This window comes from Leptopilina heterotoma, unplaced genomic scaffold (assembly GCF_015476425.1).
Source record: "Leptopilina heterotoma isolate Lh14 unplaced genomic scaffold, ASM1547642v1 Lhet_21, whole genome shotgun sequence".
In the NCBI taxonomy this organism is placed as follows: Eukaryota; Metazoa; Arthropoda; class Insecta; order Hymenoptera; family Figitidae; genus Leptopilina; species Leptopilina heterotoma.
The window spans coordinates 177,131-203,929 of record NW_025110925.1 but is presented as its reverse complement, the minus strand read 5'-3'; the positions used below and the strand labels follow the sequence as shown (position 1 = coordinate 203,929).

Here is a 26,799-nt window from a genome sequence, read left to right as displayed (position 1 = left end):
AAATGTGAAAATTTGTGAAATTATTAAATATTTCTGAACGTTATATTTTTAGTCTTTTGCGAAAGGGCTGTAGAGTTTGAGCAACTTAAACTAATAAACTTTATCTAATTGTTCAATTTAATGAAAAAAAAGAATTTAATTTTGCACCAATATTGTAAAATCAATAATAAACTACACTACTGTCAGCTTAAGTAACTTTTGACAGATAGACTTATTCCGGACACCATTTAAACAGGTAATATTATAATATAATAAAATATTATCCCGCTATAATAAATTGGCTACCTAATCTAATTTTCGTTTTGGGTTAGACCATTATTTATTTATTTATTCAATTTTATACGGGTTCAAACGAGCCCTTTTGTACAAAAGTACTAACAATGTACACTGAAACCTGTAAGAGTACAACTAACTTTAATTTTCAGTTAGATTTTATGATTAAATAAAGTTGTTTGCTTAAGATCCCAGATAGCACGCAAGCTTACTGCAAACTTGCAGCAAACTTGCACTGCAAGTTTTGCAAGATTGCAGTGCAAGCTTTCTGCAAGTTTGCAGCAAGCTTGAAATGTCTGGACTGCTGCAAACTTGCACTGCAAGCTTGCAGAAAGTTTGCACAGCAAGTTTGTAGAACGCTTTCAGCAAACTTGCTGCAACCTTGCTGCAAAGTGCAAGTTTGCAGCAGTCCAGACATTTCAAGCTTGCTGCAAACTTGCAGAAAACTTGCACTGAAATCTTGCAAAACTTGCAGTGCAAGTTTTGCTGCAAGTTTGCAGCAAGCTTGCGTGCTATCTGGGATAAGTCAAAAATTAAAACTAGCCACACGGAGAAACTTTTTTTTATAATATTAAATATATTTGGTTATGTTTATTCTAAAAGTACGTTAGAATGTGAGGATTTTTCGTGCGTTGTGCTAATAATTTCAACATTAATACGAAAATATGATAAGTTCGTTATATATTAAGCAACCTTCGGTGTAAAAAAATTACTATCTGCATTAGAAATAGTCTTATTTTTCTTTAGAAAAGAATAAAATGCTAGTTTTTGTTTGTGAAATAATACGGTAATTCTAACCTTTTTTCCACATATAGATAGAATATATAACAGACATTCTAACGTAACATACCAATTTTGGAAGGACTGCGGGCGGACTTAACCGATTTCGCCCGAGCATCACCGAGTCCATCACCTGACGTCGCGAACTAACCCTAATGTTTTCGAAGTTGAAATTCACACGTGTATGAAAAAAAAAATCTTTTATTAATAAACGTGAATGTCTCCTCATGCCAAATTAAATTCAAGAACTGTTCCTCAATATAACATAATTTTTTTCACGACTTTTACTTATTTACATAATTTGATTAGTAAGTTATTTTAAAAAATGCTCTCTCTCGAAGGCACATATTTTTCCACTCGTTTAATATATAAGGACGATTCAGCTGTGTACTTCTAACGAATCGTGCGATCTTTCGGTTTCCGTGACCAATCGTCGCAAATCGTCGTGTCTTTACTTGCGTGTGCGTGTGTGCGTTATTAATATAGGTTAGGTTCTTACGTCGTGTTAAATATATTTACCTACAGTTACAGTGTCGTACACTAATGCCATCTACCATCAGATCCAAGTATCACTATCGTCTCTATGAGTATCTATAGACAATTAATTTGTTGTGTTTCTTTTTAATTCATGGCTTTCCCAACTTTGCAAAAATTATTATTTTCTTTCTAAAACAACATACTAATTTTCGTTAGTTTCCTTATGAAGAACTGTAAAATATATACTGAATGAGTGTTTTTGATAGTCTCAATAGCAATTTCTATAACCTATGTCGTTTTTCCCTTGAATCTAACCTAACATACTAAAATGTCTCACCAGTTTTAAGAATTAGTGGTATTAAAAGTTTCTCCGTGCACCATTAAATTTAAGACTTTGTTTTTACCGTTTTTACTGTGTTCATTATCTTTTGATAAATCATAAAATGTAAGTGTAATTCATATACATCAAGTGCTTCAAAAGTTAAACAGAAAATGAACTTGGGCATTTGTACGTCACGGCTATATGTACGTTTTTCGATATCAAAAGAGCTCACAAATCGCTTATATCCCAGTGGGCACAGGGACGTCTAAAAGACGTCTTAAAGACGTCCCTTTTTATCCGCGGACCATTCGGGGACAATGATGGCAATGTCTCTGAGTCATCAAAAAGACAACTTAAAGACGTTCTATGTCTGGTCCAAAAGACGTCTAAAGTACGTCTAAAAGACGTCTTTTGGACGTCTAAAAGACATAAAAGGGACGTCTAAAAGAAGTCTTTTAGACGTCTTTTGGGCGTCCTTTTTACATTCCTTCAGATCTTAAATAAACAATTCTTTTATAACATTTTCTAAGTTGAAATTCAGTAATATTGTATTAAATTTATTTTAAGTTTAATTTTATTTTTTCTAAAATGTGGAGAAATAATGAAAAAATTCCTACGAAGCTGGGATCGAACTCGGATACCTTAGGCTTGAAACACTGCGCCTTAAGCACCTCAGCCGTTCAAGGCAGATATGAACATCTACAAAGTTAACGATCTCACTTGTCAATGAAATGAATTTAACTTAGAAAAATTCCAATGAATTTTACATTCATGAATTTCTAAGTCCAAGTTGAACTTAGAAAATAATAGTTTCTATTTATGGAAATTTTTCTATTTTCAAATGTTGAATGAAAAAGACGTATTTTAGACACCTTAAAGACATCTAATGGCCAAGACATAGAACATGAATAGGACGTCTTTAAGACGTCTTTTTGTACAAGTCCAAAAGACGTCCGCAAAAAGACATCCTTAGGACGTTTTTTGAACAAGTGTGCCTACTGGGATTATATATAACATAAAATCATCAAAATCATTCCCACATAGTACAATAGTATGAAGTAAGGTTATGTTGAGTACTAATCGTAAGGCTCATAAGGTTACACGATATTGCTGTGGTAGACCTGAGGTGAACTAAAAACTTCCGCCATGGAGGTAAGGTTACATGTTAGGGTGTGGTAAGTATATATGATAAGGCTATGGTAACCTTACACGCGTTAAGGTTGAGATAACCTTACACGTTAAGGTTGAGGTAAGGTTATATGTCAAGGTTGAGGTAAGGTAATTAATAAGTTGTAAGGTTAAGGTAAGGTTGTGATAAGTTTACCAGTTATGGAAAATATTGACAAAATAATTAATAATATAATAAATAAATATTAAATTAGAAAGTTAAGTTTGTTGCTCTTCTCTATTTTGGAAACCTGACATGAAGCAGAAAATTTTGAAAACAAACTTGGGGGCACTGGGATTTGAACCCGGGATCGACGCGCATAAACCTAACACCCTAACTAACTGAGCTAAGTGCTCTCTAAATCTGAATATGTGAAAATTCACATATTTGTACGTTATAAGTCGTCTTCTCGATCAATAAGTGCATATACACTTATAATAAGTGAAATTTCACTCAGAATAAGTGAAAAATTCACTTATCTATTAGTGTATATGCACTTATTGATCGAGAGGACGACTTATAACGTACAATAAGTGAAATTTCACATATTCAGATTTAGAGAGTGGGGAACTGAGGAAGAGAAACTCAATTTTGCTATTAAGGTGCACCAAGAAGCTAACTTACTCCTTAAAAGCAAAATTGAGTTTCTCTTCCTCAGTTCCCCACTTAGCTCAGTTAGTTAGAGTGTTAGGTTTATGCGCGTCGATCCCGGGATCGAATCCCAGTGCCGCCAAATTTGTTTTCAAAATTTTCTGTTTCATGTTAGGTTTCAAAAATAAAGAAGAGCAACAAAATTCATTTTTTTAATTAATATTTATTAATTATTTAAATTATTAATTATTTTGTTAATTTTTTTCCATAATTTGTAAACTTACCACAACCTCACCTCAACCTTACAACAACCTTACGTGTAACCAGAGAGGGGAATCTGCCTGTAAAAGTATTGTCGTAGTATTTGAGCGCCATCTATATTAAGGAGGAATGGTATAGAAATTCAAAACATTCAGAATCTTTTGATATTTTGGGAAATGATTTGCTTTTATATAATAAAATGACCCACCAAATTTCAGAATTTTTCACTAAATAGTTTACAAGTTATAAATTATTTAATTTAACATTACCTCTTATGGAGAAAGCGCGAATTTGCATGTTTATCATTAAAAATTTAATACTTAAAACATTCAGAATTTTTTGTAAAAATTGTATCTTGAAGGTCAAGATTTAAGCTTCATTAATCACGAAGGTTCTTTTTTATTCACTAATTAGTTTAAAAGTAATTAACTAGTTTCTGGAAGAAAACTAATTTTATGACAGACAAACAGAGAAAACGTGGCAACACTGTATATAAAGTCTCACATGTGACAGCTGTTTAGTGGTACATAGAACCAAGAGATGGCGCCAAAGGTACCAAAAATGACAAATTTTCATTATTTTTAACCACATAAATGCAAATCATAACACTTCTCACTGTTACCAACGATCAAAAAACAAACTATTTGCATTGCGAGGTTGTCACGATTAAACGCTCATTACAAATTGGTATTTGACAATGTTTATAATTAATAACATTAATATTACAGCATAATAAGACACATATATACGTAATAATAGCATTTTTTCAAAGTTTGCAATGGAATACTCGATAAATCCGAAAATAATTTTTAGAAAATTTCAGTAACTTTTATTTTCTTAGGTTTTAAATTCGTAAAGACAGTAACAAAAATTATTTTCTGCTTTTATAAAAAAATGTAATTTAATAAATTTATTATATTTTCCTTATTTAATATATACTTTTTAATATTCATTGATGTCTACTTTTATGATTTCAATAAGAAAACGTGCTATATATATAGCTTAATTAAAAAAAATACAAATTTCCCTAAATGTCACAAACTTTTGGCCCGATTAGGTATACCATTCCTCCTTAATTCAGATTGTCTAACAAGGATTGAGAAAAACATTCCCTGACATTTTTCTAATTTTATTTTTGCTTTCTTGGGCCAAAAATATGGTAACTGACATATTTAACAATAATAACCGAGTTGAGTTGTACAATTCGAAACTCCGATTTTCGAATTGGTAGTTCGATTCGAATTTACTTTTGATTCGAATCGGCCAATTCGAAATTCGAAACTTCGAATTGGTATTTCGATTCGAATTTTCTTTCGATTCGAATCGGCCAATTCGAAATTCGAAACTTCAAATTGGTATTTCGATTCGAATTTACTTTCGATTCGAATTTTCTGTTGTCGAGTCGAATAATTTTTGATTCGACTCGATTAAATGCACACCTCTAATTTTTGACAAATATTTATTTTTAAATAAATTTTAATTAATAATTAAAAAAATCAATTTTCAAAACCTTGGTTTTTTGTTGGCTGCCAATAAAAAATCAAGCTTTTGAAAATCGATTTTGTTTCCTTGGCAATGCCTTGGCAGCTAATATTTGCCCGATGCTTGGTTACCGATCATTGGCAGTAGCGTGATCATCCCAAGTTTAAACCATTGGTGGTCCAATGATGGTTGACATTAATGTTCCAATAATGGAACGGAGTTCGCCAAGCATGGCCCATTATTGAACCAATCGTTTACTTTTTTTTATATTTCCTTTTGTTTTATCATACCAACCACACATAACCTTGGAGTGCGGAATCCAAGGTATCTGTAGGCAGATTTCCCAAAAGTCCCTAAGCAAAAAAAAAAAGCTTACATGTTAAAAATATCAAATTCCTAAAATCGTAAAAAACGTACTTAAATCTTCTTGCTAGCCCATACTCGTAATGAGACAAAAGTTAGGTAAAGAGTTAAGCTTTATTTTGGTACCAAGCGGAACACGATATCTTGCATACGAAAAAATTTATGGCCATTTATTTTGATTTCAATGCATGTTTGCATGTTGAAAATATAAAATTCCTAAAATTATAAAAACGTCTTTAAATATTTATTCTAGCCTACACTCGTAATGAGATAAAAGTTAGGGAAGGAATCTAGCCTCATTTTGGTACCAACTGGAACTTGATATCTTGCATACATGAAAACTAATGGCTAAATAAATAAAAAAAAACTTGTGTTCTTGTTATAAGAATTAAACTATCACAACCTCTGTTATCGAATTTTATTGTTTGTAGATAGCTTTCGAAAAAACGAATGGTGTGCAGATTGTCTTGCCTTCTCATCTTCAGAAATATGGACTGGCAGAGTAAATTAAGAGGTCACTGCATGCCTCTTTTTAGATATTAAGGTTGCTTTCCTAAGTGTAATTCCATCAATCCTTATGGGAGAGCTGAAAGAAATTAATATCTCCTTTCCAACAGCCAAATTTATCTATAATTCTATAACCTGTAAAAATATGTTTTTTAAAATTAATGGTGATACCATTTGCTAAAGAACTCTTACTATTGGTCTTTCGCAGTCCCATCAACTTTTTAATTTACACAAGACTTCTTGTCACTTATCGATAGATACACCTTATCGATAGATCCAGGAAAATTCTTAACGTACTAAAGGTTCTGAGAGGGACTTGGTCGAGAGCTGACCCTCTCATCCTTATTCAAATTTTTGACTCTTTAATTAGAAGCAACTTTGACTATGGTTTTCACAGCTACAACCTTAAAGCAAAAAAAGGCTTTAAAACCCTAGAAAAAGTTCGAAATCAAGCTTTAAGATTTTTGCCAAGAGATATCTTCTTAGAACCTTTCCTAACTCTTCTCATCTTATTGTCAATAACTTACACTACCTTCACGCTTTGGATCATAATTCCAATATGAGTCACTGTTACCCATTCCTTTTTGCTTTCAACGAAATAAATAAGTTTATCCCCAACATACAGATAAAAGACATTCACCCTTTTTTTGAATTTCCGTACGAAGACCATCTATTTTCTCCCAAGATCATCACAAGTCCTGATAATATTTTCCAGGATCTTGCAAACCAATATTTCAAAAATGCCATACGCTTCTACACAGATGGTTCTAAATCTCTCAAGGATCATGAAGCGGGTCTTGAGCTTATTTGTCCCTCATTCAACTTATGTCTCTCGCATAAAATTTCTCACTTCGCCTCAATCTTCTCAATAAAAGCAATAGCTATTCTCATCACGCTGGACTACATATTAAATTCTAATCACTCAAACACAGTCATCTTTACTGATTCGCTCAGTGTACTTCAAAGTGTCGCTTCCTCTATCAAATCCTATCTCATTCTTTTAATTAGAAACCGTCTCCACATTTTAAACAATCTGGGACGCTCAGCCTCCCTATCTTGGATTCCCGGACACCTTGGAATCACGGGCTACGAAAAAGCCGATTTAGCTGCAAAGTATGCAACTAAAAATAACACACTCCCGAATATTAATCTTCCCTCATCAGATCTCTTTGCTATAGTCAAGATCTTTTCGATAGCTTCCACGATTATCTCATTGAAATCGGAAAATACAAAGGTGCACTTTTGACTACTTTAATGTATGTATATTTTTAAACAATTCTCGCAAGTAGCGTAAATATACTAATAAATACAGGGGTAAAAACGACTGAATTTTTTTAATCATTTGCTTATAATATTTACGACCGCATTACCCACATATTCTACATATTTTAAAGATGTGATATATGAGAAAAATAGATATTTTGAATTCATCTCATGAGATGGCCCACTTAAAAAGTTTCTTCAATTACTCAATTATTATTTTTATTTTTTAGGTCACATAATATCTTCAGTAATAATAAGTTTCAACTAAAATTGTACATCACAACAGCATCATGATCAGAACAGTGACTCTCTGCCTACTATTTACACAGATCAGTTGCCAACAAGAGAGTTTTAATCTATCTGACATATTGAAAATGGAAGAAACTTTTAAAGATTCTATAGAATTCGTAAAGAATAAAGTTACAGATAAACGCGGGGTACTTTTTATTGGCATTGCTAAAGCTGGCAAAAGTACATTAATGAATTATGTAATTGGTAAAAAATTAAAGGCTGTAAGAACGCATAAGTACGAAAAAATAATGATTACACAGGAAAGCGAAGGAGACGAAGCTCCGGAAATTGGTAACAAATCTACATCATTAACCACAATTCCAACAAAGTGGAAATCGAACAAAATTCCCGATTTTACTCTGTGGGATTGTCCTGGATTTAGTGATAATAGAGAATTAATACAAGACGTTACTAATGCCTTGTATATCTATCAATTGATAAAAAGTATTGATGAACTAAAATTTACGTTGGTTATTAGTTATGATGCCTTTAAAGATGATAACATTCAACCTTTTCTAACACTTTTAACCCATCTTGCAACATTGTTTGGTAATAACTTTGAAAATATTTATGACAGCATATCAGTCATTTTCACAAAAGTGCCGTTCTCTGAAAATAAGGAAGTCGTTGATAATGAATATATTAACAGCAAATTGCGGGAAAAAGTTGTATTAACAACTAAACTAAAAATGGCTGAAAGTTCTCGAAATTTCGTCAATTATATAACAAATAATGAAGATAATATTGCCATATTTAGAAGACCAAAAAGAGAAGGCAAACTAACTTCTTGTATCAATGATAACATAATGCCGGCAATTAGAAAAACAAAGAAAATTAACAACACCTTAATCCAAGATGTAAAACCAAGCTTTTCTGATACATCTTCTTTGTACTTGCTCGCAGGCCGGTCACAATTACTGGACATAAAATTATTTGAAAGCTTGCAACATGTTATGTCAAATGTTCTACAGTCTCATAAAGAAGTTGTTGATAAAGTAAAGACTTCTGAAGAAGCAGTTAATTTAATGAGTGGTTTGAGAAACGAGATTATAAGTTATATAAACAAACTTAGATCGTATAAGCTTAGTAAGAATTATGCATTTGATAATATAGCATGGCTTCAAGAACTGCACCGTGATTTCAAAGAATTCATAGATAGCAATGATCTGCTAGAAAGTGTAAAAGCAATTTCATTTATCGAATTTGTTCTGGGAATAGACAGAGCAATGCAAGTAACAATAAATGTTAAAAATATTATGGATTATTTTGAAGCAAGTCTTGTAAAATTAATATCACATATTGATTACAAAGTTTATAAATTGTTCATGCCTGAGGCATAAAATAGGCGCTTTTAGATAGCCTTTGGAATAAAAAGTATCGTAAGTAACACGCGACTTAAAGGCTGCCAATTTATTTACGATAATGATTTTTGTGACACGAGTGGAGGTCGAGGGCGCCCTCGACCTCCACTCGTGTCACAAAAATCACCGTAAATAAATGTCTGCCATTACGTACCTTGTTGCTTAATATACTATTTCCATTACCTAACATAGTTAGAGAAAAGCGTAAATCCGTTAATCATCGTTAATTAACTGAGTTAGAATTTTCGTTAACGATTTAACTTTCAAGTTAATTTTTAAAACCTTTAACTTTAAACAAGAATATTTTTTTTGCAACACTAACCTGTAAAATTGAATTTTACACACAGAAAACTGTGTGTAAAGTACTTCTTTTTATAGCGGTGTGTAAAGTGTTACTTTACACACCGCTAGCAGTGTGTAAAGTGATTTTCAGTGCGTAAAAAGGTTACTTTACGCATTCTTGTGACTGTTTGATGAGAAACAATGAAATAATGCTTTTAATTAACAATTTACAATCACATTTTTTTATTTTAGCTTCTAGAATACTTCATTTAACAGTTCCCCACTACACCTAAAGTTACAGTAATATTAGCAATATTGCTGCAAGTATAGTTGTTTTAGTGTTGCAAAAAATTTTGTATGGCACTCGTGCGTAAATCAGATTATACTTGTGTGACTTGCAGCACTCGCCTTCGGCTCGAGCTGCAAACGTCACACTCGTATAATCAACGATTTTACGCACTTGTATCATAAATAACTATTTCAGTGTCCTACTATAATTTGCATTTTTTACAAAAAAAATATTTCTATATAGAAAAAATCAATTCTTAACTAGTTCGTTTTGATATAAGCAAAATACTATTATAATAATATTACTTCTATTAAAATTTTACATATGTAAAGAGGCATTTAAATAACACCTATCGTTCAAAAAAATCGATTCGAGTTGTTATCAAGCCGAACCGAGACGGGTTCTAGCTTTCATGATGTATCGAAAACTCGATTGTTTTCAAATTCTCGAATTTGTTAAATCTAATGCCAGATACGTAAACAGCAATCTTAACATTGGCTTGACAGCTTCAACAACCGTTTTCTCAAAAACTTTTTTTTTATGACGAAGGTACCTTTAAACTTTCCGAAAAATAGTTCAGAAATAATAATAATTGAGGCCTTGGATCCAATAACTCGCCCGACGCTCGAAGGCACGCGCTAATACCAGTCGGGTAGCAGTGAGTGGCCCAGAGGCGCTCACTGCTCACTGACTGGCAGTTGCGCGTTCCTCCGAGCGTCGGGCGAGTTATTGGATCCAAGGCCTCAATTATAGTATTTAGAAACAATTAAATTTAACTATTTAATATGTAATAATGTCTGTCTAGTAGACAAAATTAGACCAGTAACCGAAAAACTCGTTGATACAATATAAACAATTATATTTCTATGTACTGAAAAATGTAAAATAAATACAATAAAATTAATTTTAGAAATATAAATGTATAGGTATACTATACTTTTTGCTGAATTAAGATTTTTAATTACGAGTCAAGTATTGGACTTTATCAGCAATTAGTGAGATCTATTAGATGCCATTTAATAAACTCTTTGGTTTAGAGTTAGGTATTTTGATGTTTAAATGACATCTAATTGATGTCACTAATTACTGATAAAGTCAAATTCTTCATTTGTAATTATAGATGTAAGAAAACTAATAGAAATTGTTTAGTTGCAACACTGCTTCACAGGTAGAGGTCTTCCCAACGGGAAGTTGCCAATATTAACGATTGGTTCAATAATGGGCCATGCTTGGTACCCAATGGTTTTTTCTTGGCAAAACAATTGGCAACCATCATTGGACCACCAATGGTTTAAACTTGGGATGATCACGCTACTGCCAATGATCGATAGCCAAGCATCGGGCCAATATTAGTTGCCAAGAAATTGCCAAGGAAACAAAATCGATTTTCAAAAGCTTGATTTTTTATTCGCAGCCAACAAAAAACCAAGGTTTTGAAAATTGATTTTTTTTAAATTATTAATTAAAATTTATTTTTAAAAAATATATTTTTCAAAAATTTATTTTTTAAAAATATATATTTTTTTAAATTAATAGAACATATTAATTTAATTTGTCACCTCTGGTAAAACAAAGATGAAAGACTGATAAATTCCCTCACTTTATATCTTACAGTGGAGGGATAACTGTGAATGTCTTTGCGAGAGAGGAGCAGGTACTTATATAGAGCCAGTGAAACAGGTCACAAGCGAGAAAAAATCACTAGCATGCACTCTGGCGGCGCTTGTCGGAACTGTTTTCTGGCGCGCATGCATATCCTGACGTTATCGACACAGCGCTTGGCAACCAACGTTGCGCCACTTCCGACAAGCGCCGCCAGAGTGCATGCTAGTGATTTCTTCTCGCTTGTGACCTGTTTCACTGGCTCTATATAAGTACGTGCTCCTCTCTCGCAAAGACATTCACAGTTATCCCTCCACTGTGAGATACGGTGAGGGAATTTTTATCAGTCTTTCACCTTTGTTTTACCAGAGGTGAAAAATTAAATTAATATATTCTATTAATTTAAAAAAATATATATTTTTGAAAAATATATTTTTTTAAAATAAATTTTTCAAAAATATATTTTTTAAAAATAAATTTTAATTAATAATTAAAAAAAATCAATTTTCAAAACCTTGGTTTTTTGTTGGCTGCCAATAAAAAATCAAGCTTTTGAAAATCGATTTTGTATCCTTGGCAATTCCTTGGCAACTAATAATGGCCCGATGCTTGGCTACCGATCATTGGCAGTAGCGTGATCATCCCAAGTTTAAACCATTGGTGGTCCAATGATGGTTGCCATTAATGTTCCAATAATGGAACGGAGTTCGCCAAGCATGGCCCATTATTGAACCAATCGTTTACTTCCCATTGGGTTCTTATATGCAGATATATATAATTTAAAATAATAATTATGCCGATTCCATAAAATACTGTATAGAAAAGATAATATATTGAATGAAAAAATTAATAATAATGTTATTTTTTTCCTTTATTTCCACTAGGAAGTAAAAATTCTCTAATTGCTAAACAGATTTTTTTGTTTAATCTGTAAAAATAATACATCTTTAAATGTAAAACCTTTCACTGAATTTCATAATTTTTTTTTAATTTAGATGAATTTTTAATAAAAACTGCTATATGTAGGTTAAATAAAAAAATTGCAAATTCCCCTAAATGTCACAAACTTTTGAACAGATTATAACAATTGTTAGTCAAAAAATTCTATCCTGGTCCTAAACTATTACAAGAACAATTCCAATTAATATCTTGGTTATCAAAATTAATTTAATTCACAATATAATAAAAAGTAACCACAGCCGATAATCAGCAGAAGATGAAAAATTATTTTTTAAGCGAACTTTATCTTCTGTTTACTAACAATTGTTAGTAAAGCATATTTTCTCTGGTCCTAAACTATTACTAGAACAATTCCAATAATTATCTGAGTCATCAAAATTAATTTAATTCACAATATATACATACTATTTTCTAAAAAATCGCCTTTTTCACAGGGTGACTGTCAACATTGACGTCCTAATGAAGAAAGTGGTTATTTGCAGTAAATGCAAGAAACCACTTTCTTCATCAAGTAAATTATTTGAATTCTTTCAACTTATCTTATAAGAATATTTAGAAACAAACAAGTTATTCGTATATTATTTGGTTTTCTTATAATATAAAATAATACGTAATAAACTATATTGTAAAGAAAGTACACTGAAAAAAATTTAATAGAATCAAGTAAATGTATGAAAAAACATTTTATTTACAATACTAAAAATATCGATTTTTCAGTTGATAATTCTAACGGTATAATATTGCACTTAAACACTATGTCAATGGTGCATTTTTTAGACGTCGAGATATTACTAAATTTTATGCAAATCGCATTTAATTGACTTTCTTATTCCTTTTCGGTATGTACATCGAATAGGCCACATTTTCTGTTAGCTGGAACAGCTGTGTCTGAAACATTGGAGATATACATTTATCCATGAATGTTAAAAAAATTAAATATCATTATTTATTTTCTAGTCTTTTTTGCAAAAATTCGACCAATATTCCAAAAATAAACTAAAAATTTTGTAAAGAAAAAAATGTAAAGTAAAAACGGTATTATTGTTATCACGACAGATTGGCAATTAATTGTTGTTGAATAAATTTTGAATGTTAAAAATGATGCTTGTCACCGCATTGTCATGAGGTATTTAAATTCTAAAAATTCGACCTTCTGCCGAATAAATAATTTGTTCAAATAAATTAAAATTTAAAGTAAATTAAATTGAACAAAAATGTAATTAATATATCTAAATTCAGTGACAGTCTAATAATTAATGTGTTGATCTCCTGACCCCCCTCTTTCTGCGGTTTGTCAGGAATTTTCCTAACAATTTTCCGAATAAATCTGGCCTAATTATAATTTAAATAAATTAATCTTTTGAATATTTTCAAGTAAAATTGGCGCTAAAATAAAATATTTTCTCTAAATTTAAAAATTAGTAAATTCAAAGTGTAGATAACGTTCATATTCCTAACCTATTGTCAAACATTTAATTGATTTTGGTTAAATAGAAATTAAAAATAGGATTAAAATCTCCAAATAAATATTTAAATTGTTTAAAAATCTTAAAATAATTAAAATTAATATCAACGTTATAATACTTTTTATATGTTTAGAATGTCAAATGCCGATTATTTTAAATACTTTACCAATCATTTTTGGACGCGGCAACTTCAAATCATTCATAATTTTTATAAACTCATTGAGAGATTTAGTCAATCTTGGATTAAATTTTTTCTCTTCAGCAACTGTAGTCACTGTTCTTCCAGTATAGTCATGAGCTGGGTAAAGTTTAAAGTTATCCGGAAGCTTATATATGACTGAGTGCACCGAATTGTATAGCTCTTCAGAGCATCCTTCCTAAACAAACAAAAGAAAAAGGATATGACACGTTGAACAGTATTAAATAGAAAGAAGCAATATTGAAAATGTGAACATCACAAATTCATATTTTAAAAAATTTACAATATTAATCGACGGTTTAGCTCAGTCGGATAGAAGCTCGGCTCTGCGGACGCGGTAGGTCAAGCGTTGCTTGGATCGCGCCCGTTAGCCTGGGTCTTCTATTATTCTTTTGCATATGGAATTTTTAACTTTATCATTATTTTAAATAGAAAACAACAAATAACAATCAACAACTATATAACTGTTTATTTCTTTTCGATATTATAACAGTTCCATATAATATTATTATTATTCTATAATATTATAACAGTCAGGAAGATTTTTGTGAAGAATTTTGTTATTTATCAAGATAATTGCGTTAAAACTTTTGAAATAATTAAATAATATTAAAAAAAATTCATTCTGGTAAGTAGGAAAATTTTTTTAAGGTTTTGTATTAGAATTTGTGGTGGTTTCATAGTTTATGAGACAAACAATAAAGACACTAAAAATTGAGAATTTTCTTATGAATTCTAAAATTTTAATTTTTTCCAGTACTTTTAATAAAAATCCCTGACTTTTCCCTGAATTCCCTGACCTGTGCGGCAACCCTGATGTAATTATATCGAAAACTTACATAAACATACTTAAACATGACAGTAATAAAGTAAATTTATGTCTTCAACAATTTATTTTAAATATAAAAAATTATCAATAACAATAAAAATATTTAAATATATTTTTTTGATTTCTACAAATATTTTTCAACTTAAAAATATAGACAATAAAAAATATTTCACTTTATTCACTTATAATATAATTTACATTCTCTGAATATGACTTATCATTATCATATTTTAACCAGTTCATAATTTTTCTTGAATTTTGTAGATACATTTTAAAGTCTTGCTTGGCAAATTCCAGTTTCTTGTTTAATGAAAATATTACTGGTTGAAAATCAATATAATGTGACTGAATAATTGCTTCAAATTTATCGATTAACGTTTGAGTTGATAAATATTCAGACACTTGTAATAAAATAGATGAAATTTGTTCCACATTATTTCCATTGCTAAAAAAAGAAATTGTTATCAATTATTAACTTACCAACTAACTAACTTACTAACTAACTTAACTTACTAATTTACCAACTAACTTAACTTAATAACTAACCAACTAACTTACTAACTAACTCTCTAACTAACTTACAAACTTAATAACTAACTAACTTACAAACTTAATAACTAACTAACTTACAAACTTAATAACTAACTAACTTACTAACTAACTAACTAGCTAACTGACTAACTTCCTGACTTACTAACTGAACTACTAACTATCTTACTAAGTAGCTTGCTAACTTACTAATAAACTTTCTAACTTACTAACTAAGTAACTTACTAACTTACCAACTAACTAACTAACTTAAGTTACTAATTTAACTTACTAACTAACTTAGTATCTAACTAACTTATTAAATTGCTAACTTAGTAAGGTAGTAAGTAATAAAATTAGTAAGTTAGTTAGTTAGTAACTAAGTTAAGTAAGTAGGTTAGTTAGTGAGTTAATTAGTAAGTTACTTAGTAAAGTAGTTAGTAAGTTAGTTCGTAACTAAGTTAATTGGTTAGTTTTTTAGTTAGTTGTTAGTAATCGTTGACTTGGTTTTGATTTGAAGTAAAATTTCAGTCATAGTAAAAAATAACACCAAAATGGATTATTTTAATCCTTTTTGTGTTATTTAAATCTGCAACGTTTTTTAATACCTCACAATTTACTGTGAAGTAAACAGAATTAAGATCATTTAATACATAATACTTACAATTTTAATATTTCTTGATAATTATTGTCAATAAAGTCCACTACAAATTCAGTTCCAAATAAACTGCATGATAATATGGAGCTGAAAAAGTCATTCAATTTCCGTTGATACATTCTGTGATTACTGGACTTGAATAAAAATGAACGAAGATGTCTGAAAAATATAGAATATACATGATACGTTTATTTCAAGGTGGATATAAAGAATTCTATTTATTTTAAACTAAATTCTAAAACTTGACCTATCACTTACTTATCCAATATTTCAGAATTTGGTGAACACGAGAGAGCATTGAATATTTCCATTTGTTCAGAAACAATGTTCGTCTCATTGTATTTGTTCCATAAAAACTGCCAATTATCTGCACTGCCTTTTTTAATTGCTGTTGCATAGACGACGGTTTTCAAATTCCTGGGAACCCTGAATAAAAGGAAAAAAAAAATGAATAAAAGATTGTTGAAAGTGCCAATAATTTGGATTAAACGTACCTAGCATTGACACCATTCTTCCACTTGTCAAATGAATTTAATGATTTTTGGACACAATCTTGGTGATCCAAATTACATAACATCCAATTCAATTCCCTACGTAATAACATTGCGGTCATGTCATCAGCTCTTTTATCATTGAAACCAACTTTTAAGTGAATATTTTTTAAAAGTCTCGTCAAATATTTCTACAATTCATTAAAGTGGACGTAAAATTAAAGTAGAAAATTAAAAATTAAAATAGAAATAGAAATATACATCATATAATTTAAAAATATGAATTATATACTAACAGTATAAAGGGAAAATTCTTGTTGACCTGACAACTTTCTAGTGAGATGATCTAGTGCATTGAAGGCAGTTTTAAATGGTAAATAATTTGTTTCTTGTTTCAAGTAATTTAGTCCCTCAAACGCCAGAGTATAATCAACCAAATTTGCCCTGGCAAGGTTCAATAAATCATCAATAATAGCTGCTCTATTTATTGTAGGAACATTCGTAAAATCATGTCCATTTAATGCTTGAATTATTTTTTGCCACGAAAGTGTGTCGTAATTGACGCGATAGAAACCTTGAATATTAGTGAGGTGTGTATTTTTAAATTTCTTCCAAACAAGTCAATTACAAATATCAAAATTATTTCTTACCTGCAGCTTGAACATTAAAAATAACCCAGTCGTCTTCTTGTTTATCGAGTAAGACATTTTTATCAGCATTGATCCACCTGTCAATAGTAACAACAGATGATGGTGTTGACTTTGTGATCCAACTGATTGGAAGCCACCATTTTTTATTTAATTCGAAATTCGTATTTTCTTTTTCCAGAGAAAATGGTCTTTGACTCAATTTTGCATGATTCTTATTAACAGTAACGGATAGAACTGGATAACCGGATTGTTCAGTCCATGAATTCATTATTGTCTCTACAGAAGCACGATTAGGATTAACTTTCAATTGCAAACTTGCAAATAAATCCTCTGGTTTACTACTCTTGTTTCTCCTGTAAATTTCAAACTTTTAACATTTATTCAAAAAATTTTCATTTTGGAAAATATTTAAGGAATTGATAACGCTCTTACTTCGATTGAAGATATAACAATAAAGCGGAATCAAGATTTTCTGTTCCGAAAGATAAATCCATCATTCGAATAATACTCAATCCTTTCTTATAACTAATTCGATCAAACATGTCCATTACTTCTGCAGGACTATCAACATTTCTACTAATGGGCTTTGTTAATGGAAGAGAATCAACAAGTAGTGCATTTTGATGATTAAGTAAAATTTGTTCTTTCATCCTCCACATTGGTTCAATCTAAAATTATTACATGTTTAACAAACTTATATGAGTTAGGTTTCAAACTAAAAATTCGTCTAATTACCATATCAATAGCTCTGGACTCATAATAACCAGCAAAAGCTTCTTTGAGCCATAAGTATCCCCACCAATCTGGCGTTACTAAATTTCCAAACCACATGTGAGTACATTCGTGTGCTATTGTTTCAGCCACAGTTTTTTGCACGTCAACAGAAGAATCCTTTTTATCGTAGAGAAGAGCCGATTCTCTAAAAGTTATCAAGCCCCAATTTTCCATTGCGGTAAAATACATTTGAGGTAAAGCAACCAAGTCCAGTTTACTAATTTGAAAGGGCTGCTTGAATAGCGATTCTAGAGTTTCCAAAATACTTTTTGATACATTTTGGGCATATTGTGTTTGATCTTTTACATCTTCTCTGGTCCAAACTTTGATCCTGTCTTTACTTGTTGCGCTCAAATCGCCAATCACAAAACCAACCAAATATGTTGACATTTTAACACTTTCTTCGAAAATGTCTATTTGACTTGTTGCCCTAAAATGGATGTTATTTTATCGTTAACAATAGGTCGATTATGTAATTTCACTGAACTTTCACTCCAGTTTCACTTTTACTCAAATTTTCTTTCCACCTCACTATCACTTCATTTCCACTCCAATTTCACTTTTCCTCAATTTTAATTTTCACTCCACTTTCACTTTTACTCAAGTTTCATTTTCACTCCACGTTCACTTCACTTTCACTTTTACTCAAATTTCATTATGACTACAGTTACACTTCAATATCACTTAACCCCAATTTTTATTTTCACCCCACTTTCACTTTCACTCCACTTTCACTTTTACTCAATTTTTATTTTCACTCCAATTACACTTTTACTCAATTTTAATTTTTAGTCCACTTTCACTTCACTTACACTCGAATTTGACTTTTACACACATTTTATTTTTACTCCACTTTCACTTAACTTTCACTTTTACTCAATTTTTTATTTTCACTCCACTGTTACTTCACTTTCACTCCAATCTCACTTATACTCAATTTTTTTCATCCCACTTTCACTGCAGTTTCAATTTTACTCAAATTTTTGTTTTTACTCCACCATCAATTTACTCTCACTCCAATTTCTCTTTTACTCAATTTTTTATTTTTACTCCACTATCAATTTACTTTCACTACAATTTCTCTTTTACTCAATTTTTATTTTTAATTCACTTTCACTCAAATTTCATTTTCATTTCACTTTCACTTCACTTTTACTTAAATTTCATTTTCACTTAACTTTCAATTCACTTTTACTTAAATCATACTTTCACTTTAATTTCATTTTTACCAAATTTCTTATTTACACTTCACTTTTAATTCACTTTCAATTATACTCAATATTCATTTTCACTTCAATTTCACTTTCAATCACTTTCAGTTTTATCCAAATTTTATTTTCATTGCATTTCACTTCAGCTTTCACTTAAATTATTTTATTCTCACTCAACTTTTACTCAAAATTTATTTTTACGCTAAAAATAAAATTTGAGTAAAAGTAAAAGTAGAGTGAAATTTGAGTAAAAGTAAAAGAGGAGTAAAAATGAAATTTGAGTAAATGTGAAAGTAGAGTGATTGTGAAGTGACTGACGTGAAAATAAATGGAGTAAAATTTAAAGTGAAGTGAAAGTAAAGTGAAAGTGGAATGAAAATGAAATTTAAGTAAAAGTGAAATGAACGAGAGATAAAAATAAGTTTTGATTGAATGTGAAGTGAGAATAAAATTTAAGTGAAAGTGAAGTGAAAATAAAAATTGAGTAAAAGTAAATGTAAATTGAGTGAAAGTGGAGTAAAAATAAAATTTGAGTAAAAGTAAAAGTGAAGAGAAACTAACAAATTGAGTCAAAGTACATGTAAATTGGGTAAAAGTGGAATGAAAATAAAATTTGAGTAAAAGTAGAAGTGGACTGAAAATTAAAATTGAGTAAAAGTGTAATTGGAGTAAAAATAAAAATTGGGTAAAAAAAGGAGTGAAAATGAAATTTGAGTAAAAGTGAAATTAGAGTGAAAGTGAAGCGAAAATTAAATTTTAGTAAAAGTGAAGTGAAAGTGTAATGAAAATGAAATTTGAGTAAAAGTGAAATTTGAGTAAAAAGTGAAGTGAAATTAAAATTGAGTATAAGTGAGATTGGAGTGATTATGGAGTGTCTGTGGAGTGAAAATAAATTAAGTAAAAGTGAATGTTGAGTGAAAATAAAAATTCAGTAAAATTGATAGTAAAGTGAAAGTGGGATGAAAAAAATTAAGTATAAGTGAGATTGGAGTGTAAGTGAAGTGAAAGTGGACTGAAAATAAAAATTGATTAAAAGTGTAATTAGAGTGAAAGTGAAGTGAAAATAAAATTTGAGTAAAAGTGAAATTAGAGTGAAAGTGAAGTAAACGTGAAGTGAAAATAAAAAGTGAGTAAACATGAAAGTGGACTGAAAATAAAAATTGATTAAAAGTGTAATTGGAGTGAAAGTGAAGTGAAAATAAAATATATGAGTAAAAGTGAAATTGGAGTGAAAGTGAAGTAAACGTGAAGTGAAAATAAAAAGTGAGTAAACGTGAAAGTGGAATGAAAATAAAAATGGTGTAAAAGTGAAATTGGAGTGAAAGTGAAGTGAAAATGAGATTTTAGTAAAAGTGAAATTGGGGGGAAAATGAAGTAAAAATTGAGTGAAAATAAAAATTGAGTAAAAGTGAAAGTGGAGAGAAAGTGAAGTGAATGTGGATTATAATTGGAGTGAAAGTAGAGTGAAATTACATAATAAACTTAAAATTCTGAAGTCTAGACACCTACATGGTTTTTGTTCTGCTTAGTGGCATATTGCTCAGAGCAATGTAATTAAGTGGCCTTCGAATGCGAATCTTGAAAAGTGCCTTAAAAGCTGGCTCATCGAAACAGGGAAAGGCGTGTCTTGCAAAAATTGGGCTAAATTGAGTTGCTGCCATTTGTCTACGAGAAAAATGCCCAAACATTAGCTTTTTATAATTGAAATTTAAGAATAAGGTAAAAAATAAGTTACTTTTCCGCTCCTTTCTTATTAAAGTACGTCATTTTATAAAATCCTCTAAGATCATCGTGAGCTTCACCGGTGTATACGATAGCCACTAAAATTTCCATTTCTTTTGAAAGAACATTTTTCAATACAATTGAATATTTTTCAGTAATAGGATTATAGTCTGTACTTTGTATTATCAATTGCTTTTTTTTATGTAAAACCGAAACACCTATGATATTTAATTTTCCATAGTGTAAGACAATTTTATTCGTATTCTCTTGAACTGTGGCTTTAATTTTTACTGAGCCACGAAAAGAAAGTTCCGGTGAAAAGTTTAACGTAATTTCATAATTCGATGGTCTTATTGATCTGGGCAAACGATAATCTATAAATTTGATTCTACCCTGAGATGTTCCATTGCTTTCAAAGTTAATACTGTTTGCATCTACCACAAATGTTGTCAAAAAAATTAGGAGAAATATTTTTATCCATTTGTTTATCATTTTCCTGTAATTTTAAAATTTTTATTTAAACTTAAACAAACATTTACATTTATCTTGAAAAATATAATTAATTACTAAAAAAAATTATTAAATTATAGATATCAATTACCTTGGTCTTCAACTAATCTATAAAGAATATGCACTGGAACTTTTTTTTAAGGAACTATCTCAAACAATGAATATCGATAAAGTGTAAAAAAAATTATTTATAAGTAATAATCAATTTGTAGTGTGCGTTTTGTATCTTATCGCTTATCAAAATTATCACAATGTAAAGAAAAAAATTAGCAAAATTAGAATTAAGGAGTATTAGATAAAATACATTGTTAAAAGCGTTTTTTTGTATAGATTACCAAATCTAAATTGAGTACTTCTTTTGCACACGAAATCATGTATGCCTTATTCTATTCCTAAAAATAAAAATTAAAAAAATATGCGGTATACTACATTAAAAATTAACTTTAAATAGATATAGAGAAAAACATTATAAACTTGCTCGAATTATTTTTATCAAAGTCTAAAGGTCTTTGATAATAAATATATAATTTTATTTTAATCTAGAATGTAATGAACATTTAAGATCAACACTATTTATATAAAATATTTTTTTAAATTTTAATGTCATGGTTTTAAAAATTTTAACTTTTTTTGTTAAAAAATTAAATTTTTTTAATTAATTAATAAGTTAGTAAAAAATTATTTTTTGTCAGTTAGTCAGGCACTTTGAAAAAGAACATAACTTTTGTTGGAATTCGTAACCCCTTGCGTCACCTATTTCTTCGCTTTTTTCTGCATTTCTATTTTATGTTTATCATCAGACGAAAAGGATATTTTAGTTTTGGCAAAACAAATTTTTTTCTTTACTTATAATATTTTAAAGTATTTTTGTAAATTTTCACTAAAATTTTAAACAATAAATTACTTTATTATGTAATATTTCATTAAATAAAAATATTTTCAGAGAAAATTATAACCTATTTTTTTTAAAAAAAGTTACCCGGAAGTTTATTGAGTGGCTGAATACAAATATGAAGTCCGTTTTCGAAAATTCAAAATGGCAAATCCAATATGGCGGCCATGAAAATTAAAAATCGACGAATCTTTGGCTCAAAACTCTGCTTTAAGGCGGTGTTTAAAGTCGATGCGATTTTCCCAATGAAGCTCAATGTAAAATACAATCGACTTTAACATCCCCTTAAAGCACAGTTTCGAGCCAAAAATTCGGGGTTTGATTGCTACTTCATAAGAATTTTTTTTCCAATTTTGTATCAGTGTATAACGCAAAGCCAACCTTAAATTCAAAGATTTGTAATAGTATAATAATAATAATTAGTATAATTACCGTATTTGAACTTGGAAAAACACTTTAAAACTCTAAAGGTCGTCCTCAAGACGTCTTTTTTTTTTTTTTTTTGGAAGTCATCATTAGGTCTGAGACCTGATCCGCGCTGATCCAAAAGGTCCAAAAAGTTAAAAAAAGACGTCTTTTAGACATTCCGGTATCCACTGCGATGTTATTTTAACTTGACTGTCCCTAGTTGGCACCTTAACTAACATGTTAAAATAGTTGACTCCTTGTAAACGGGTACAAGTTTCTTCTTCGATTACACGTTAATTGTCATACACAATAATTAAGTAAACTTCCTGTAAGAAAATTGGAAACAGTGAAAATGTACATGACAGGTATATGAATATTACCCAAATGTCAAGTAACCGAACTGTCAATTGTCATTTAACCGTAATGCATTTATTACAGAATTGTTATCCTAGTAAATTGTCAATAAGAAAAGAAAGAAAATTTGTTAAGTGGGCCTTGAATATTCGAAGGGTTGCAATTTTTATAATAAACTGTGTTTCAGTTTTTAAGATAATTACACGGTATGGTATTCATAGTGAGCGTGCGACGAACTTATATGGAGCAACACATCAAGACGCTTCGCACGGATCAACACGACCACGCTCACAAAAAAATTCATAGTTAATAAAATATCTCAATCTACCAACTTTTTCTTTCAGATATTTCACCCTTGATTTATATAGTTTAAGGTCCAGGAAAAAAATTTACGAAAGACATCGAAAACACACTTAATTATTCATTTGTTTAATATTAACAATTATTTTTTCCAATAAATAATTTTTTTAACATAATGGACATTTTTTTAAAAAAACTCAAACATTCATTAATTGTGTATAAAATTTTCATTTAAATCCGATATTCTATTTCTGAGAAATAAAAGTTTGAAAAAAATGTTATATTAAAAAAAACTTAGTGACTTTGTCTTTATATTAGTACTTTATTTTTATATTTTTTAATTTTGTTTTTTGATTTTAGTGTTGTTTTTGATGCTTTTTCTTCGCAAACTTTAAAATGGTTGGATCAAGTATAATATAAACTTCAACTATATTAATATGGGTAAAGTATAGTGATTTTGTATGTCAATTTCAAAACAGCAATAAAGTATGGTTATAGTGAAGCCATAACAATGGTAGTTATCTAGGGAAATTTCTTTCAGTAAAATTGTTTAAATATTTTGCAAATGTGTAAGAAGAATTTTGATATAAATTATTTTTGCATTACCAACCTGAAAGTCAGTTCTTCCACATCCTCGAATTAAAAGTGTGTCTCCAGTGAAAGCAATTCCTTGTTCCTGACACACGAATGTCATACAACCTGTTGATTAAAAGAATTAATATTAAAAAATATATGTACACCACTTTTATGAGCGTATATAATATCACTTGTGAACTTTACCAACCCGACTTAGAATTTTCAAACTATTAATTTTACTTTAAAATATCTGACCTGCTCTAAGTGAAGAAAGAGTAAAAATACGAAGAAACCCGATTTTATTTGACTGATACAATATGGCGGACAAAATTTAAAATTCATCGGACATGAAATCGAATTCAGAATTTCCCCGAAAACAAGTTTTAATAGAATCTGAAGAATTTTAAATTACGTCCGCCATCTTGGAGCAGCCATTTTGAATTTTTAAAATCTGACACTGGATTCGTAATCAGCGACTCCAGTAACAAATCATCAAAATAACAAATATTGACGAAAACTGAAGAAACTTTAATTTTAATAGCTGTTTTCTCGGACACAAGTTTTCGCACGTAAATCCCCTTTTCCTAGACCAGGTCAGGACCAGGTCACATATTGTGTTTCACAATGAAATTATGTACAACCTTGAGTATGTCCTGGAGTTGGATGACAAACTAAACGATGTCTTCCGAATTTAATTTCTTCCATTGGACTCAAGGAAATATCTGCCTGTGCCCCACTCTTAAGAGATATCATTGAGAGACAAGACGGTAAAAGAGTCTTTAATTTCCCTGATCCAGTTATGTGATCTGCGTGCATGTGAGTGTTCACTAAAATTGGAAAACGTAATTACAAATAAAGAAAGCTTCTTACCATCTCTAATCATTAATAATGAAAATTATTTAGCATTATTGTAATTCTATAAAGTATTGTATAGAATATTTTATAGAATTTGACTAGAAATATTTTATAGAATTTGTGCAGAAATTCAATATAATCTTTCTAGTTAAATTCTATAAAATATTCTATAGAATCACTCTAGACTAATTCTATAGAAATTTTTTGTCTGGGGTTCACCCGGTGTTCAGTAGCGTAACAAGAGAGGTCGGGCCCTGGAGCGAGTAAAGACAATATTCAATTTTTGAGAACGTTAACAATTGAATTCAACCCGGTTAACTCCCTGCGAAAACATATAGTGCTGTCTGAGTCTGAGTAAACTTATTTTAAAACACTTACCTGCATATTTTAAAGATAGGCCCAATTCCTTAATAATATTGAAATCTCTGTCGACCCATTCTAAAACAGGGTCAATAATAATTGCTTCCTTACTGTTAGAATCAGCTAGTAAGTACGTGTAAGTACTGGAGTAAGGATCAAAATGCTGCAAAAATATTAAATAATTTCAAAAATGTTTTCAATGTTACTATTATATCACGCCTATGGTATAAAAAGAACTGAATTGAGAAAAACTAAAATGTTTACAAATATCTCAATTCTGAACCTTTTCAATCCAAACTAATGTCGTTTTTCAACTATTTCAATAAGTTTTAATTCCTTTCATAAGAGAATTCATCTGCAATATTATTTATGTATATAGTTTTCTCGATCTTCGATAAGCACAACTGAATGGGACAGAAAATGACGCGCTCCCAAGAAAGGTACCTAATGTACCTAAGAATTATAGGTTATGTTTGCGTTAAATAGATTTTGATTAAAAGTTCATTTTTAATTATGTAAATTTGAAACAAGTTTTTATTTAATATATTTGATGTAATAAAGACTTGAACATCAATATTTTATAATAGCAATTATTCTCTTTCTGTATTTTCACTCCAAAAATTGTAAACATAACCTAAAATTTTTTATTTCTTTCGGTACTTTTCTTGAGAGCGCGTCACAAATGTTTTTAAAATTTTTATACATTTTTAAACACTGATCACAACCTTTTAAAGTAACTCCAGGGTGCAGCCCTATTATTGGAGTATATTATTACACGTTCCGTCGAAAACATTTTCTTGACCATTTCTCCGATATGTACAAATTTGTTTGGTTGTCCACAATAATTTGATTGTGGACAACCAATCAATTTTGAGAATTTAAGAAAATTCTGAGGAAAATTTTCGACAGCAAGTGTAAACGCTCCATTATTGGACTTTTAAAGTTTGACGTATACAGTAGAGGTAGTCTTATATCGTCTTCTTTTTTTTTTTTTATTTTTTACCGTATGACGAACAAGTGTGCAACGTGTGCAATAAGGGATCCCTCTAGTGGCAGCCCTGCTAAGACCCGGCTCCAGAATTAACTTCCGAAATTTTTGTACATTGCAGGATCTACTCAGTCTATATATTGTTATTATTGTCATAAAAAATTTACCTGTCTGAATAGAAAGTCCTTTGTGAATGGAATAGATTCTTCCATTGTTTGCGATGAGTAACTTCTGGAAAATAATGTACGGTGTTTATAGATAAATGGTGATAATTTTCTTTGCTCTTTACAAAGTTGTTTGAAAAATATCAGAAACATTGTAAATCCATTAGTCTTTAAAATAAGACTACGAATCGCAGATTTTATTGCAAACGTCAGACTGGGGACTAATTATTATTATGTTTTAAGGTAAGTCCAGAATGCGATGACTGTCCGAAGGTCGACGTTCAAAATTACGTGTCGAAAAACATTGCCAGACATTGATAACGTTCTCTCATGTAAAGGCGATTCTCCAATACCAATTTTCACGTAGACACTGAGGGGTGGAGTCCCATGGCAGCGTTTTGACTCGAAGGCAACTGTTTCCAATTGTTACAAGTAAATTTATCATAATTTAATGTAACACTAATTTATTGTTAATAATTAATTAACGGTCCTTTTATATTATAAGGAGAGCGAACAACCGTATGGTTTAATAAAACTTTTGTATACAAATTATAGCTTGTGATATGTTATTTTAATTAAAAAAAATAGAAAC

At 30.0% G+C, this 26,799-nt stretch overlaps 3 protein-coding genes across 3 annotated transcripts; 1 reads left to right on the top strand and 2 right to left on the bottom strand.

Annotated features, from left to right (window-relative positions):
• Positions 1-10,355, top strand: LOC122501494. Its single transcript, XM_043611001.1, has 3 exons — positions 1-235; positions 7,718-9,192; positions 9,254-10,355. Exon 2 carries the CDS (start codon positions 7,778-7,780, stop codon positions 9,116-9,118), a length of 1,341 nt encoding a protein of 446 aa, XP_043466936.1. The 5' UTR covers positions 1-235; positions 7,718-7,777; the 3' UTR covers positions 9,119-9,192; positions 9,254-10,355.
• Positions 10,356-12,936: 2,581 nt separating this feature from the next.
• On the bottom strand, positions 12,937-26,452 carry LOC122501495 (persulfide dioxygenase ETHE1, mitochondrial). Its single transcript, XM_043611002.1, has 6 exons — positions 26,211-26,452; positions 25,074-25,218; positions 24,482-24,667; positions 23,875-23,963; positions 13,905-14,115; positions 12,937-13,160 (listed from the first exon to the last, which is right to left on the bottom strand). The coding sequence occupies exons 1-6, from the start codon at positions 26,358-26,360 to the stop codon at positions 13,099-13,101; spliced, it is 843 nt and encodes a 280-aa protein (XP_043466937.1). The 5' UTR covers positions 26,361-26,452; the 3' UTR covers positions 12,937-13,098.
• On the bottom strand, positions 14,918-21,553 carry LOC122501491 (aminopeptidase N-like). The gene is made up of 11 exons (XM_043610998.1): positions 21,402-21,553; positions 20,814-21,296; positions 20,588-20,743; positions 17,829-18,297; positions 17,526-17,761; positions 17,094-17,446; positions 16,740-17,017; positions 16,447-16,634; positions 16,211-16,378; positions 15,959-16,111; positions 14,918-15,211 (listed from the first exon to the last, which is right to left on the bottom strand). Exons 2-11 carry the CDS (start codon positions 21,290-21,292, stop codon positions 14,941-14,943), a joined length of 2,751 nt encoding a protein of 916 aa, XP_043466933.1. The 5' UTR covers positions 21,293-21,296; positions 21,402-21,553; the 3' UTR covers positions 14,918-14,940.
• Positions 26,453-26,799: the final 347 nt, after the last annotated feature.

Excerpts from the sequence above, each read along its gene's own strand:
- LOC122501494 (XM_043611001.1), top strand. The coding sequence starts at position 7,778 with ATGATCAGAACAGTGACTCTCTGCCTACTATTTACACAGATCAGTTGC.
- LOC122501491 (XM_043610998.1), bottom strand. The coding sequence starts at position 21,292 with ATGATAAACAAATGGATAAAAATATTTCTCCTAATTTTTTTGACAACA. Across the intron at positions 20,744-20,813 it reads AATAAGAAAGGAGCGGAAAA|ACAAATGGCAGCAACTCAAT; the intron begins GTAACTTATTTT and ends TTTTTCTCGTAG. Across the intron at positions 16,379-16,446 it reads AAGAATGGTGTCAATGCTAG|GGTTCCCAGGAATTTGAAAA; the intron begins GTACGTTTAATC and ends CCTTTTATTCAG.
- LOC122501495 (XM_043611002.1), bottom strand. The coding sequence starts at position 26,360 with ATGTTTCTGATATTTTTCAAACAACTTTGTAAAGAGCAAAGAAAATTA. Across the intron at positions 25,219-26,210 it reads AGGACTTTCTATTCAGACAG|CATTTTGATCCTTACTCCAG; the intron begins GTAAATTTTTTA and ends ATATTTTTGCAG. Across the intron at positions 24,668-25,073 it reads CCTATCTTTAAAATATGCAG|TGAACACTCACATGCACGCA; the intron begins GTAAGTGTTTTA and ends TTCCAATTTTAG.